Here is a 15,849-nt window from a genome sequence, read left to right as displayed (position 1 = left end):
ACATGTATATTGTGTAAAGTATTGTGTAAAGTATTGTGTAAAGTATTGTATATTCAATAAATGTATTTACAATATGGTTTAACAAACAATATTTTAAAAAAATATTATGAACGGCCATGAAGGTTGTAGGAAAGTCAAGGGATAGTGAATAAAAATACTAGGATGAAATAAAAATTATGGTATGCCAGTTAGTGGCAAGTTAGAACTGCAAAAATCACTGCAAACAATAAACAATTGAGGAAGAAAAAAGATTATTTAAATTGTTTGTACTTTGTCAGTAACTATTTCATTTAATAAAATTGACTTTAACTTGAATATTCAACATCAAAATATACAGAGTTTGGGCGAATTGACAAATAATTTAGGACTTGTGGTTTACAATTCACAAGTTTTAATCTTTATATTATATATGCATAAAGCATGAATAATTTTGTAACAAATAGAAGCAAAAGTCATTCACGAGTGAAGAGAAGCTAACGAAAAGACAAACTGTGCAGAGTGCAGTGTTCAGAGAATGAATTCTAACCTAGGATTCTAATATTAAGAAAGAATTGAAAAAACCTAGAAACGAATTTAGGCGGAAAAAATAAAAAAAAAAACTTAAGCAAAACTTAACATCGTTAAAATCAATCCAGGGGGATTCTTTTGAGAATTATGATTTTTGATGCTCTGGGGAAAAATAAAAATTTGACCTGAACTGGCAAATATTTTCCCTAATCTTTTTAGACCTTCCACATAAAATACATTGATTTTTCCTTGAAATAATATATATTTTCTCAAATTCAACCCTAGGAGGGGGGGAGGGATGGGAAAAATTATTTTAGAAAATATATACCCTTGAAAAATAATATAAAAAATACTTTAAAGATTGTCTTCCCCACCCCCATTTTTTCCAGTAGGCCTTTCTGTTACTAATCAATCTGAGGCAGCTGAAGCATACCCTTAAGGACAGGTTTGATTATTATTGTGTAAATATTTCTGAATCATTGCAAAGCTTTAGAACAGATATGAGGCCAACGATTTATGCCAGATATTCGGATTCGACTTTATAGTTATTTCGTGCTCACATCGGGATTCAAATAGTTTTTCTCATGTTGCAAGCTTGAAACTAAATATTATCATGCAATTCTTTAAAAATATTAGATTCCTTAGTTATATCGTCAATTTATACAAGTTAATCATTATGTGACTAGACAAAGGATATAATATTACTTGTTCACATTGTACAAGGTAGATTGTAGTAATTAATCAATAATCAGTATATTAAGCAGCTCAACTTTGCTTATGAAAAATTGCACAAGTTCTACGATATTAAAGATAGTTTTATATAATTTGCATTAATCATGAAGATCATGTTAAAAATTTCATTAGTTAAGTGTTTGAATATCATCATAGTTTCAAGAAATGTAAAGAATAAAATATGGTGGATTGAGATTCGACAGGACCTCAGCTGTGAACAAACGGATTTTTCCAGTTCATACTGAGATAATGTATTCTAAAAGGACTGTAAGGATAATTTCAAGTAACTTAACCCTCCACTCAAAGAATAATGTGGAAGATATGGTCGTTTTTCTAGGTTTAAAAGTGTTTATTTCTGATAATTCTGAAAATTCCCATAAGTTTTCTAGCAGTTGAAATGCGCAAAAGAAATCACATTCACACAAAGCGTTAAAGCCTTTAGGGTACAATTGTAAATTGGGCATTGCCAGTCTTGCAAGAAGGGTCAGTTGAAATTACGCTTAAAGTCTTTTCTTAATAGTAGTTAATACTTGGCAGAGATTTTTTGTAGTAGAACTGGATATTTAGAGGCGGAGTCCAAGATAATTTAGAAGGCGGAGTATCTCCAAGGCGGATATTTGTGTTTCAGAATATCAAAGTAGGATGAAGGGAAGTGTAGGTTGATAGGAAGAATGGAACATTAAACGAATGAATGATAAAGATATCAATGCCTATGAGCAGATGACCCTTCGGCTGACAAAATATTTCTGTGCGGTTCTAAAAATAAATGTATTAAGCTCTTCATGAAATGCTATGGAACCCTTACATTATGATGCGGACTCGGATCCAAGATCAGTATTATCGTAAGAAATTATGTTAATCCGACGCAGTGTATGGGATCTCTTACATTGGCGGACTCGGATCCAAGACCCGTCAATAAAAAATATATACGGATATTTTTAAGATTAATGAAACCTAGAAACCGGTTTTAGAACTTGCAGGTTTACCATCAAAGGATGGGACTGTGTTTAAAAACGACTTGATGCTATTAATAACTGTTGATTTAATGATTTGGCAAAAAAAGAGTACAGTTTACAATTGCAGAGAATCATGAATATAAGAAAACAGAAGATATACAGTCGTCTCTTAAGTCTCATCCTTTGTGGGTAACCCTGTATATGATGAAACCCACCTGTAGGAGTAGGAGGAGCTATAATATCTGTACAGATTCTCCGGGTCATCTCCTGAAGCGGAGCAAACTCCTTCTCATTGATTAGATCGAACTCCGTAACAAAATAGTAGAAGTGCTTGTAGCAGGTGTTCACGTGGGGTTCAGCTCCTAGTATTACAGATCAAGTAAATAACTAAGTAACTACTGAAATTCCGATTTTTATGGATTTTTACTCCTAAGGTTTTGCATATAAAAAATATTTTCAAACAATATTACTGGAACAGCTGAGCGCAAATGAATGTTAAAAGGCAAACTCCATCCAGGGTATATATTTTACAGAATCAACAGGGGGTTAGGTTTCAGCTCAGCTGTTCAATTAATACTTTTGAAAATATGATTTTCGAAGATTTTTGATTTAACTATGTGAAATTAGACTTTTTCTTTTATTTGGTACTTTTTACTCAAAATATCAATATTTTCTTTTATTTGGTACTTTTTACTCAAAATATCAATATTTTCTTCAAATAAAGGGACACTCATACGTAATCTTAGGGTGACCCTCCATGCAAAGATACCAGTTTCAAGACGGTACCCTTGAAACCTTTATCTAATCAACGATGTGGAAGATATTTCGTAAAGAAACCCAATTAAAAATAATTAGTTTTCAGAATTATTAACATAAATATCTAGTTCATACTAGGTCAGACAAAGCGTTTAAGGGCACGGTTGTAAATCACAAAGTGGCATCTTTGCATGGAGGGTCATTTACGCTTTCAGTCTCTACAAGAGATAAAAAAAACCCAAAAAATTTTAGCACACTGGGCAAACATTTCAACATAAGGGGAAAAATTAGTTTTGAACAGAGGAGATATAAAATAAAAAAAACTAACCTATTGACATGATCCGATCGAAGTGATGAACATAAACATGAACGAAAACTCTGTAGAGTCTGGTCAGTATCTTCTTACACTGCGGCTGGAACACCTTGGGGAAGGGTATATCTGTTGTGACCGGGAAGAGGGACTCGTCGTTAATCTGAGATTCAATCCAATCCATCAACAGGGCAATATACTCCGGAGCAGGCAGGTGAACGGGTTTCTTATATTTTACTCCGTCCTAGATAATATATTCAATTTTCAAACTTAACATTGAAAACAAAACTGTGTTTGTTTTTGTAAAATTGTAGTGTTACCATTATGAAAAATACACACAAAAATCATTAAATAATATTATTGAATCTCAAAACAGAACGAAAAGGTAAAATCTGAGGAAATGCCGCTACTAACAGCAACCTCAGTTCCAACTATCAATATTTATTTAACTTAACCACATTTAACCTGAAGTAGTGTTTGTATACAACCAAGACTGAAGGGGGAGAGTTCTTTTATCAAAAAGTTGGCAGAATGAATACTCTGTAAAGTGTACCTGCCACAAATACTCAAATTTAGGTCCACCGCTCATCGTAGGACAAGATGTCTTGGAACACTGTAATATCAATTATTGAAGATAAATTAAGACTATAATAATCTCCCCTATATTTAATCACTAAACTTTATAAAAACCAGTGTTTCGGATCCGGATCCGGATCCGTATCAGGAAACGTTGATATGGATCCGGGTAGCGCCAAAAATTTACCAAAACCATGGAATAAATAAATCAAAATGGTTCGTAAATGTATTATTTACATTTTACATGACGAAAATTTTTCAAAATTATCTTTAATAATTTAATGTTTACATTTATATAATAGTAAATTAATGACGACATTTTTAACTTTAGGATTTTTTAAAATTTTTTTTGTTACATTTCGCCCGGTTTCGGAATATATAATAAATATAGTTTATAAATTATAACCTTGCATAACATTTAATAGGGAAAATCCGATTCACAGAATCAAAATTTACCTCGGATCCGGATCCGGATCCGAATCAAAATGATATGGATCCGAAACACTGATAAAAACTAAACGAAAGTTCAATGCGCTTTGGTTTGCTCTTCAGAGATAAAAATTTATGAAAGATCAAGAATTTAAGCTAGATTAGGCTGTGTAAAAAAAGATTTTTCTCCAAAAATATAAACCTAGTGTTACTGATGATAGATTGGTAAACAGCTCTGATCAAGCAATGGCCAATCAAGTATCAGCAAACACATTTATAAGCAAAAAAAGTTCTGAAGTGAAGTAAAATAAATTTAAGTTATAGGAGCTGGATCCGGATCCGGCTCAAAATGAAGTCCTAAGCTGATTTTAATTCTACGTTTAACTCAGTGCTTCGGATTCAAGGGGTAAAATATCAACCAAACACTGCATAAAAAACTTTGTTACTCCTAAAACCAAAATCTGAACTTTAAAAAAAGCGAGATTATAATAATTTCCTCATTTCTGAATGGTTCATCAAGTTTTAGGATAAAAATAAGCGTAAAAAATATAACAAAACATTTGAAAATTATTTTTTGTTAAAAAAAATTCAGTAAATCTTAAAGAAATGACATGGATCCGGATCCATTTTTTTCCAGTGCGGATCCAGGATCCGGATCCGCATCAAATTTAAATGGATCCTAAGCACTGGTTTAACTAAATTTAAAAACTCACCTGTTCACAAACTGTTCCATAGATGAGATTAATCCTATTAAAGAAATCCACGACATGAACTGCCAACCAGTCGTTAAAATCCTCTCCCTACAATAAATAAATTTATTAGGAAAACATATTTTCCAAAATAAGAGAACAGGGGAGGGGGGGGTAAATGTTAAGTCTGGATGGATCGAGAAGATAATGTGGTCACTAGGGACATAAAATAATGATCATTAATCACCTTAGGAAGTTTCACAACTTGTCTTAGATTGATCCCGGAGTTAAGACTGGCCTGAGCCTGCTTATGCAGAGAATACTTCATCGTACCAGGCTGGAACTTCTTCTTTGGCCTGAAGGTCTTCTTTTTGTCAAACATTTCACTGAACTTGGACAAGTTCATCATTGATATCTGCAATTCATTTCATAAATAAAAGGAAAAATATCTTTGTTCGTTGGTACGAAAGCAAATTCATATCAATTTGATAATCATTTAGATTTACAGTGTCAATTCATTTCATGTAAATAGTAGAACACGATAATAATGATAACTAGATAGAGAATCACTAGATTAATTTAGTTCTTAGAAGAATTTTACTCCGTCCTCGTCCTCAAACACCTCCGCCTTCTTCTCCTTCTGGAGCGCCAAGAGAGCTTTCAGTATGATCTCGTGGCTGACCCCCTTCCAGGAGTTACCGTTCTCACCTTCCTCCTGAAGCTCTGTCAGTGTCATCACAGTTCCAGTTTGTCCTGTCTCTTGAACCCATCTTAAAAATCAAATTTTAAAAGTTAATTAATAAAGTTGAGATATTTTTTATATTTTCTTCGAAAGTTAGAGGGCTTTAGTAAGCAGTCGAGGTAGAATTAGAAAGATATAGATAAATATTATTTCAACTCTACCTGTAAATCTCCATTCCAAGTTGTGGCGGAGATTTCCAGAATATGTACGCTCTAGTTTTAGATTTATCCGTCCATTCAAGATTTCCACTAGATTCTAAACTCTCACATACCTCCCTAACCATATCCAGGATATCAAAACAGAAGTGAACAATAATTAAGAAGGGAAGGTCTTCAGCAATTAAGAAAATGTTAAATGATGATGATTTAGATCTAAGAATTTGTGGATTTTATTCTTCTCCAAATAATGCAATAAACTATGCATCTCTTTGGGTGATTATATGTATATTATATGTATATTTTATGTCTGTCTCCTGTCTGTCTCGTGTCTAGTCTAATGTCTCATTTGAAGTGTCTGTTTTCTGATGTATATCCCTGATCTCCTGAATTCCTAGTCTTCTATCTAATGTCTGATTGTGAAAGAGAGGAAGATCTCCAGCTTCTGCTAGATCAAGAACAGATAATGTGTTTACCTTAAATACAAGGTTTATTACATAATTATTTTTCATAATCTCTTAGTTCATCAGAAATTAATTATCCCTTTCAACTTTATTTTGCAAAATTTGACATGAATGAGATATTTTTAAATTGTTTTTATATCTGAAAATTAAAAAGTTACGCCGACTGCATTTTCAAAAAAACAACTTTTAAGGTTTCTGTGCCTACAAAAGGCTGATAAATTGGACATAAAATGATTTTAGGCAAGACAGAGATGTGTAAATGGATAACATTTCTTTTTAAATCTATTAAATCTTTTCAAAGTATCTTTAAGAATGACAAAAGTAAACAACAAGGTCAAATAACAGCATTTAAAAAAAAATTTAATACCTGACAGTATGCTATAACAAGATGTTTCCATGACTGTATTTGCTTCTGCCTGGAAGGATGATGAGGCTGAAGAGTGAAGAAGGGAGGAAAGGAATACTCCCAGGGCCAGTCCATTCTTAGTACATTGTTTCTACAAGGTTTTGTTGTTTATGTATAATATATATAAATACTTTATACATCTCAGCCGTTGATAATATTACATTGTCACTCTTCGGAGCTTACACGAGTTTAATGTTTACTAAGATTTGAACTTTAGGTTCATTCATAATTTCATAATTTAAAATCAATAATGACTTATGAGATTGATTGAGCATGGTTTGGTAATACTTGTTAATTGATTTCAGAAGTTAAACTATATTTGGCTTAAGACACAAGTTCTAAAGCTTTTCTGCTTAGCTCACTCAGTCTTGTTTTCTCATCCTTGCTCAAGGTTCTGTCTCCGGGTTGACGAAGAAGTATGGTTAAACTTTCTAGTTTACTTTCTATACTGGATAGGATCAAACTAACATCTCCGTCCTTATCTTCAACTTCAGCTCTTAATCTTTTCTTTCTTGGTGATATACTTGCAGAGGACACCTTTCTCTTGACCTCGAGACCTGACTCATCTTCAGGGTTCACAAAGTATTCAAGCTTAGGAGCAGAGTAGTTGAACTTCATATTCTCGTTCACACTAAAAATGATCATTTTAATATTTTTTTTTTGTTTTTTTTCCGGGAAGTGGTTATAACCAGTACTTGGAATCCGGATCTGCAAAAACATGCGGATCCACGGATCCGGATCCAATTGGCAAAATATAAACCAAAAACTTTAACAACAACCAAAATATTTTACTTTCAAAACCCAAATCTGAACTGAGAAAAGAACGAGAGATTATAAAAATTTCCTAATCTCTGAACGGTTTATCAAGTTTCAGCAAAAAAACAAGCGAAAAAAAGAAGAAAAATAACTTGTCAATTCTGCTTTGTTAAAAAAATTCAGTAACAAATTTTAAAGAAATGTTTATGACCTGGATCCGCAATCCGCATCATTTTTTTTCAGTGCAGTTACAGGACCCGGATCCGGACGGATCCGCATCAAAATTAAATGGATCCTAATCACTGGTAATAACATAATTCAGTATTTACCGCAACAAAAGAAGAATTGACAAAAGAATTTTTTGAAGAAATATTGACAAAAAAGAAAATGAAAATTAAAAGCGGAGTAAGAAAAAATATTTACCAACCTTGAGAAATGATCATCGTTAAGGAAGAGTTTAAAATGTGGCATAACATCGTTCTCATCTGAGCAAAGCCTGCACATTGCAAACGTTGATTTATTTATGAACAGGATTCTACAGCTCACACAGCTTTAGCTTTCTCTTCTAATGAGATGCGAGCTTCTAATGAGATGCGAGCTTCAAAGGTATGGTATCGAGATAGATGTATTAAAACAGGAAAAAAGAGAAAACATATCCCCATATCAAAAAATATTATTTAAGCTTTTTAGCCTTAATTTGAAGGTGAAGAGTTTGTATAAAAAATTTCAAAAATAATGTTTTGAGTACTTTTTAATACTTGTTTCTATCTAGTGTTTTAAAAAAATGATTCAAAACGGGTATACAAATTTCTTTGTTTACACTGGCCAGTGGCCAGCCGGCCGGCGTAATAGCCATATTTTACTCGGCATTTGCGAGATTTTTGCGATTTTTCTCTTATACTAAATAATGAAACATAAAATTTTAGTCCTGCACCTGGTTTTTAAAAGATAACATTCCCTGAAAGAATGCAGCTAATGATCTACCTGATAAATCCTGAATTCTTTGATCTTTCAGCAATATTCCTGAGAAAGGTTAGGCCGGGTATCTTGAGTATAGGGTTCCTGACACTAGATCTCAGGCAGGACGAGGATAGATTCCCTGTCTCCAAGATAAGACTAGGATCCATGTTCTAGAAATACCAACCTTGATTAGTAGAATACTACATCATTTTTTTTTAATTCATAAATCATCAACGAGATATACTTTCAGAACATAATTTTTTTGAATACAAACTTTTGTATCGTTGGAAACTTAAGTTAAAACCACCTGATAATTTACAATAGATTCATCAGGACCTGTCCAAGAAACCCAATTTCGTTTATGTTATATTCTGGTTACTTATATCCATTCTTTCCCTCTTTTTAATCAATTGAATACTATTTAAATAGATTAATTTATTTCCTCACCTCTGTATTCTCAATCCAGTCTAGTTCAGATTCCTCGAGAAGGATGGAGAGCAGGTTCCCGACAAAGAACAAAGGCTGCCCCCGACTCCGGGCAGATCCTGACAGTACACGCAGGGTTGAGATCAAGATCTTAAGCTCGGAGAAGGTTAGATTGGGTAGAACTGAGACTGTAAACTCCGTCAGGGCTTTAAAGAATTCTGACAACCAGTATTTGGGGTATGGAACAAACCCACTCTCAGCCAGTTTCTGCCATAAAGTAAGCATAAAAGACCCATAGTTCTGGTCGAGATTAATGGGGGCGAGTCCAGAAAATATTCTCAAGATATCAGGAAGAACTGTCAAACTTTGTTCAGCAGACGATTCATCCAGCATAAGATTGTATCTATAAAAGGTAATGTCTTGGATAAGTGTCAAACTTTCTTTCTGATTGATAGCTTGAAAATCAACTTGACTCCAGAGATATAAGTTTCTTGGTTCAACTGGACTAAACCTTTCTATCCATTTATTCTGCTCTTGGAGTCCCAGGAAGTTAAATAAACGACCAACTAAGCTCCCCAGCCAGACATGTTGTGATGAGAAGTATCCTTGATCTAGTTTAATATACCAATCCGAGATTAGTTCCAGGTGAGAGTAACACAGCTCTGCAGATCCGTATCTTCCAACATAACAGAGAATATCACAGGCAAGCTGACAGCTAAGGTTTAAGTCTCCCAACAAGTTTCTAAACAATGCCAGCTCCAGGGCAGGGAACTCATCTGGTCCGATACTTGAAATAAACCCGCAAACTCGGGTCAAGACGAATTCGTAAGCGGAAAAGAGTTTAACCTGGATCCCAGGAACCTCGGGGGATTCTAACCAACCAGGTTTCTGATTCTCAGATTCACAGTATCCAAAGGTTTCCAGGAGAACATCAAAAAGACGGAGTTTCATTGGATCAGGAACAACGTCCAGGTCAAGGACGGACAAGATAATCTGAACTCTTGTGAATGCCGAGCAAGGATTAGTTTCTACAGTGAGCAGAAACTCCGCGAACTGGCTCATGTCGGGCACACGGAGAATAAATGTCTTCTCGGGATTCAAGAGGAAAATATCTCGCTGCATCTTGTCTATCATGAGTTGATCCATGAATGGAAACAAAGTCACTCCCTTTAGAAACATGATTCCAAGGAACTCTGAGAAAGTATCCAGGTTAGTTTTCACGAGGTTGGAATATTCCTCTGACAGGTTTACGATCATCTTCACGAAGAAGGCGAGTGCAATTATCAGCCTGTTCACCTTCTTATTCAGGTTCTCTGTCTCCTCCTGCAGGACGGATTCAAGTTTACGGAAAGCTTCCACCGACTCCGAAATCAATGTATCTAGAGCAGACTCAATATCCAGTTTTAGCCTAAACATAGCAACAAAAATACCTCTGCATTATTTTAGGCCCAGGAGTGTATATTTATTTTCAGAATTAAACCCCCCCCCCCCCCAAAAAAAAAAACCAAAACATTTTTGATGATTTGGGGATTAAAATAAAAAATTATAACCAAAGACTTTTATTAATTCTTTTAGATACTTTTTAAAACCAATTATTTCCCAAATTTAGCAAATAAAATCCGTCGGGAAAAAATTATTTTCAAAGGGGGGGAGGGGGAGGAACAAAAAAATGATTTTTCGAGAAAATATAAACCCTTGTATTGTTTTACATTGGCATTAACTTTACTAATTGTTCCTTACATTAATAAAACTTTAACATCAACTTCAAAATATTCCAAAAAAACATATTCGAGTATATTCGAGTATATTCGAGTACTTGAGATCGAAACATACCTTAACCTATCACAATGTTCCTTGACTAGCTTTCCGTAGAGTTTCCACACAAACAGACAGGACTTGAGATCAATAGAGAAGAGGATCTCATGGAAGGTAAGAAGGTCGGAGCACAGCTCCAGAATTATTTCAAGTTCATCCTCGAGCACAGTTCTTATCTTCATCTTTCCGATCAGAGATGAAAAGTTTTCAAGTAACTTACGTCCTTGACAAAATAACCGGGTTATCGAGTCTTTCACCTCACCTAAAAAAATAAATTTAATCATACAAAAAAAAATAGAAATTTTTGACAAGGGTTTATATTTTCATGAAAATAATTTCCCCAGAAGTTTTTATTATTTTTTTAGGGTTTTATTCAAGGAATTGGGGAAAATAAATAACTTGCATGGTAAAAAAATAATTTTTTGGGTAAAAAGTGTGAAAAAACTTTCCCCCGTGTCCAATAATTCAATTTTCCCCCTAATATCATCAAANCTTTACACTCAGATTTTAGATTTATCTCCGAGAAAAAACTTGTATATTACCTGAACCTGTTGTTGTTTGCTCCTGTCTACAGTACTGAAATGTTATCAGAAGTATCTTGGGAATTATCCTTGGAATACTTGGGATTTCACCAGGTCCCAAACCATCGTAACTAAATTCACAAAGTTTCAATTTTTTTTAAACATAAATACTTTGCCTGAACAATGAGTTATTAAAATGTAATGTATTATGCATAATCTGAATATTCGATGTGAACACTTTTAATTTCCTTCTTAATCCACTCTTTCCTCTCTTTTTCGGATATCCGTACTTGGTTTGACCAATGAGAGTCCATATATAAAATGGCGCGAAATATTTAAAACTTTCCGACTTCTCTGATTGGCTAATCCGGTTTTTCCAAACGCCATTCGATTTATTGAGTTATATACACTTTTGTGAATTTAAGATTAAATTTATCGTGAGGTTAACAAATTGAGAAGATATTGATCTCGATATCTACAATTCTAAAGTTTTCAGCTTAGATATCATAATACCTTGCTCCGTGAGTGAGAAGAACGTCAGCATGATCAACGAGAGCAGTTGCAATCGCAGTCGTGATAACACGATCAGTATCATCAGTCCTAAAAACGAAACATGAAATATTTTTTTTTAAATCTCAATTTATAAGAGTTACTCCGGTCCCTTTGATAAAATTGCTCTTGTATCTTGCATCTAGTCAGCTCTGTGACGTCACGCATGGAGTTTATCCATATATGATCAAGATCGATTCTCTTAATCAATTTTATGCAATGACATAAACCCCTCTTAATCAAAATCCTTTACAAAATACAAATTACTTATTTTAATTCTGTGTCCTGTGTACAGTGTATTTTACCCCGCCCATACCATTCCTAAAAACTGTTTTGTTGTAACTGTACTGTTCCGAACATACCGGCAGGCGTCTTCATGACGTACTTTGTATGTCTCCGTAATTTATAATGTTTAGTCCTTAAGTTTAAAATGTCAGCACATAATCCAATTTTACTATGCTTTCCATGTTTTCGCCGACTGGGGTCGTATTTCGATCTACACAGTTGGAGACGTCATATGTTTCTGAAAAGTACGGATGAGGACTCAGGACAATTTACCTGGAAATACGTTCATAGACTTGTTTAAGAAACTCCAGGATTCCCTTGAGCAGAGGATAGAAGATATCATCCTCAGCCTCGAATACAGGGACATGTCTGAACATCATATACAGGTTATTTATCAAGATTTAAATTAAACAAATCATTTTTAGAATTATAATTTCTTTTACTTGTTTCTTCATAATTTCCCATCAAGAAAAACTGACAGTATGGTGCAATGTATGAAAATTGGCAGCAAGTGAAGTGAATTAATAAAACTGCCAGTAAGGTGTAGTGGATAATATTATGGTTCAGTAGAAGAATATAAAAAACAGTAAGGTTCTATGGATGAATATAACAAACAGTAAGGTTATGTGGATGAATGTAAGTGTAATAGTTTTCTGGATGGGATGAATACAACTTAAAGTATGGTTTAGAGAGTGTAAAGGATGAATATAAATAACAGTATGGTGGAGTAGATTAAAAACAAACCTTGCTAGTTTCTCCACCGTGAACCGAACACAATCAAGACGAAGACCATGCTCACTGTTCTCATCCAGGAGAACAGGATGAATAAACTGGAGCAACTCCTTCAGAAATAATGATAAGCATTTATACGAAATAACATTAATAATTTTTTACAATATAAATTATATTTCATTAAAAAAGAATTTGAATTGCAATAGGTATGAAGATAAAATGAGAGAATTTTTCTCTTTATGTTTTTGCGAATAAGATATGTCTGCATATGTTGATTTATTCTGATATTGAGTAAAGTTGTTAAGAAGAATTGCTTAAGATAAAGAAATTAATTATAAGGAAAAAATGCATATAATGTACAACGGTCCATGAATTTGGATCCATCTTAGTATACGATTGAAATTACTAGTTGCACAACCTGGACTCGTCCCTGTATCTGATTTTCCGACCACTTCTCCGCCTCAGCCACCAGGTTCATCTCGTCGTTCTTCATCTCATCCCCGTGTTCAGACATTCTGGAATTCTTTCATTCTGAAACAATTTAAACAAAGGATTTTACGAATCTTATACATACATACATACTGTTGATCAATTGAACATATTTTAACAAAGGGAAGAAAAAACACCAATTTTAATAATTATCTCTGGAGTGTACAGTGTCGGTGAGGTCTGGTTTGGTTTGGTTTGGAAAACAGATATTATGAGTAATACACATAATACAAGAAATAATCACAAGATTCAACGGACTAGCCAAAAGAAAAAGAAACGGATAGATATTGAAAATATGCAAGGAACCCCGGTAGGAATTTAAAAAATCGCTGAAAATTAAGAATCCCTCCCCTCCACACACACTTTTTTTACCAAACATATCAACCTACTTCGTGAGCGGTTCTGACACCAGTGTTCATAAAAATAATGATCAACAAAAAAATATTACTAAATACAAAATACACTGATCAATGATACAAAGAACATTGCACAAACTAAATTTTCTTCTAGAAAAATCAAAGCTTTTAAATTATATTCCGAAAGTAACAAATTCGAATAGAAGTTGTTATAATATTGTAATTGGCGAATGTACTAAATGCACGATTCGAAAAATATATTAAAATCGACTTTTGACATATAAAGTTTTAAAGCGTGATTCGAAAAAAGACATCTAAAATATTGAAAACAGACAGATTATTATATTTACTAAAGATTATTTGTAAATAAACAAAACTTATCAGCATCATTGGTGATATTGGACAAATATTTAAATAAGAAAGCAGGAACTAATGATACTCCGCCTATCTAGTATCTGTGTCCTTGTGTACCCTGAGAACTCAGACGAAAGGAACCTGCTCCTGGTCAAGAGGGGCTTCAACATGATCCACAACATCAACACTAGAGTTCATCAGCTCTTCCGCCATTTCAAGATCCTGTAAATATAGCATATTAAAACTTTTTCCTCCTAGTAGACAGACTTTTGTTGTTGTTTTTAGCAATTAAGAACATATTTTCAGTCCAATTTTTCTTCGAATGTACCTATGCCATTCACAACATTTGATTATTTTCACTATTCTGTAAAACTCAACATGACAGCATGAAGTTTGAAAAAAATTATACGGATCCTTTACGTTTCACCGCGGTCCTTTAATTACTGATACTCTCTTGTTACAAAACAAGTTACTAATCCTACAGTTTTCCGGAACAAATTAAAACTGATCATACGTTTTACAAAACAATTGTAACGGGTCATTTAATTAAATGAAAAAAGTTACTGATCCTATCTTTTTATTTAAAAACTTACTAATCCTTTGATTTTACAAAAAAATTTCAATCCTATCGTTATCCAGAACTATTTTCCGATATATCTTATTGTTTTATTGAACAAGTTAGTGTCCCTTCAATTTTACTATTAAGTTACTGTTCCTTTGGTTTTACAAAACAAGTTACTGGTAACTGTTCCTATCGTTTTACAAAACAATTCAATCAAATAATAAAGTAGATAATGGGACATAGTTTCCAAGAAAATATACACCCCCCCCCCCCAAGAATAAAAAATAGTAAGTCTAAACTCTTTGCCTGTGCCAAAATACTCATACTTAAACTTGTGGGAGGGGGGGGGGGAAGGGAAGATCAAAATTGTCGAATTTATAAACAACCCTGTATAAAGAATATAAATATTCTGTACTTATTATTCGAGCCTGGCTAATGGCGGTAAGCAACTAGCCAATTTTCTTTCCTCTTCAATGTACAATTGAGTTTTTGTTTTTATTTGCATACAACTGTTTTAAAGTATTATGAATACAGTATTAAAGAATAAATTCTAGTTATTGACCGACCTTGATAATAATCGGTTCCCTTGATCCTAGAATAGTTTCTACTTCACCATCAGAGAAATTGTTGGTGCTAGCAGTCAATCCTCCCCTACCTTCAACCATATCCTAGAACAAGCAATCATATTTAAAACTAACAAATAACCAAGATATCCAGTGTTTGAGCTCTTCTAATATGCCAAAATTGAGAGTAAACAACTCTCCTTAGTTGTGTTGCTCTATGACTCCATGGGTATACGGAGCTATAGGATTAGGTAAGGATGTAAAAAGCTTAATGCCATAGATAAATATAATCAAATCAAATCAAATCAAGGTTTTAGGGCTGTCCTACACCCACATACCAAAATATAATGCCTTAATTATAATAATATATCATAAGACATAATTCCTTAATACATCTTTTTCCACATCGTTTTAACAGTGATGAAGTTAATCTTATTGAATATCATGATCAAATAGTATAAAAAGTATCCTAGAGTTAAACAAAAACGAACAAAAATGTTGAACCTGTTCGTCGTTTATCTGCTGGTCTCTAGAGTATTCCCCCGAAGTGGCTGTAGCAGGGATATGCTGGTTCCCGTAGGGTTCAGTATAGTTGGGATAAACTTGCCCTTCCATACCAGAGCTAGCGTTGTAATAACTTGGTGCAGGATTCGGATCTAAAACAAGATTTAATTTCGGTGGTGTATTTTTCGACCTACACATATCCGCCATACTCCATTTCTGACCTACGCCAAATCCGCTATACTACACATCCGACCT

General features: G+C 33.8%; 4 protein-coding genes across 15 annotated transcripts in view; all 4 read right to left on the bottom strand.

The window, feature by feature from the left end:
* Positions 1 to 48: 48 nt before the first annotated feature.
* On the bottom strand, positions 49 to 5,389 carry LOC111698854 (MOB kinase activator-like 3). 8 transcript variants are annotated; one of them, XR_002764632.1, is made up of 7 exons: positions 5,203 to 5,389; positions 4,980 to 5,066; positions 3,815 to 3,874; positions 3,280 to 3,505; positions 2,411 to 2,557; positions 1,738 to 1,995; positions 49 to 1,504 (listed from the first exon to the last, which is right to left on the bottom strand). XR_002764632.1 is itself a non-coding variant. In XM_023469322.1 (6 exons), the coding sequence occupies exons 1-6, from the start codon at positions 5,362 to 5,364 to the stop codon at positions 1,943 to 1,945; spliced, it is 735 nt and encodes a 244-aa protein (XP_023325090.1). In that variant the 5' UTR covers positions 5,365 to 5,389; the 3' UTR covers positions 1,592 to 1,942. The 8 variants fall into 8 exon arrangements, 1 of the variants encoding a protein (XP_023325090.1); XR_002764633.1 differs by having other exon boundaries at positions 49 to 1,495; XR_002764635.1 differs by having other exon boundaries at positions 49 to 1,450.
* LOC111698856 (vacuolar protein-sorting-associated protein 25) lies at positions 5,370 to 6,810 on the bottom strand. The gene is made up of 4 exons (XM_023469323.1): positions 6,684 to 6,810; positions 6,231 to 6,328; positions 5,859 to 5,972; positions 5,370 to 5,725 (listed from the first exon to the last, which is right to left on the bottom strand). Exons 1-4 carry the CDS (start codon positions 6,795 to 6,797, stop codon positions 5,542 to 5,544), a joined length of 510 nt encoding a protein of 169 aa, XP_023325091.1. The 5' UTR covers positions 6,798 to 6,810; the 3' UTR covers positions 5,370 to 5,541.
* The window catches only part of LOC111698848 (uncharacterized protein C1orf112), a 25,483-nt gene continuing 16,444 nt past the window's right edge, over positions 6,811 to 15,849 (bottom strand). For 2 of the 3 annotated variants that reach the window (XM_023469312.1, XM_023469311.1), the window contains exons 3-12: positions 13,185 to 13,299; positions 12,779 to 12,876; positions 12,308 to 12,403; positions 11,714 to 11,800; positions 11,222 to 11,331; positions 10,698 to 10,941; positions 8,886 to 10,272; positions 8,463 to 8,608; positions 7,906 to 7,974; positions 6,811 to 7,353 (exon numbers count right to left, since the gene is read on the bottom strand). In XM_023469312.1, the coding sequence (XP_023325080.1) occupies positions 7,047 to 7,353; positions 7,906 to 7,974; positions 8,463 to 8,608; positions 8,886 to 10,272; positions 10,698 to 10,941; positions 11,222 to 11,331; positions 11,714 to 11,800; positions 12,308 to 12,403; positions 12,779 to 12,876; positions 13,185 to 13,280 (2,640 nt within the window). In that variant the 5' untranslated portion in view covers positions 13,281 to 13,299 and the 3' untranslated portion in view covers positions 6,811 to 7,046. Of the gene's footprint in view, positions 7,354 to 7,905; positions 7,975 to 8,462; positions 8,609 to 8,885; positions 10,273 to 10,697; positions 10,942 to 11,221; positions 11,332 to 11,713; positions 11,801 to 12,307; positions 12,404 to 12,778; positions 12,877 to 13,184; positions 13,374 to 15,849 lie in introns of those variants that run through there. The other variant, XM_023469310.1, reaches the window with a different exon arrangement.
* Positions 13,299 to 15,849, bottom strand: part of LOC111698850 (uncharacterized) — a 7,902-nt gene continuing 5,351 nt past the window's right edge. For all 3 annotated transcript variants that reach the window (XM_023469315.1, XM_023469318.1, XM_023469317.1), the window contains 3 exons: positions 15,595 to 15,746; positions 15,094 to 15,195; positions 13,299 to 14,187 (listed from right to left, as the gene is read on the bottom strand). In XM_023469315.1, the coding sequence (XP_023325083.1) occupies positions 14,092 to 14,187; positions 15,094 to 15,195; positions 15,595 to 15,746 (350 nt within the window). In that variant the 3' untranslated portion in view covers positions 13,299 to 14,091. The remainder of the gene's footprint in view (positions 14,188 to 15,093; positions 15,196 to 15,594; positions 15,747 to 15,849) is intronic.

Source organism: Eurytemora carolleeae, unplaced genomic scaffold (assembly GCF_000591075.1).
Source record: "Eurytemora carolleeae unplaced genomic scaffold, Eaff_2.0 scaffold41, whole genome shotgun sequence".
Taxonomy (NCBI): Eukaryota; Metazoa; Arthropoda; class Copepoda; order Calanoida; family Temoridae; genus Eurytemora; species Eurytemora carolleeae.
This window is presented reverse-complemented; position numbering and strand designations above follow the sequence as displayed.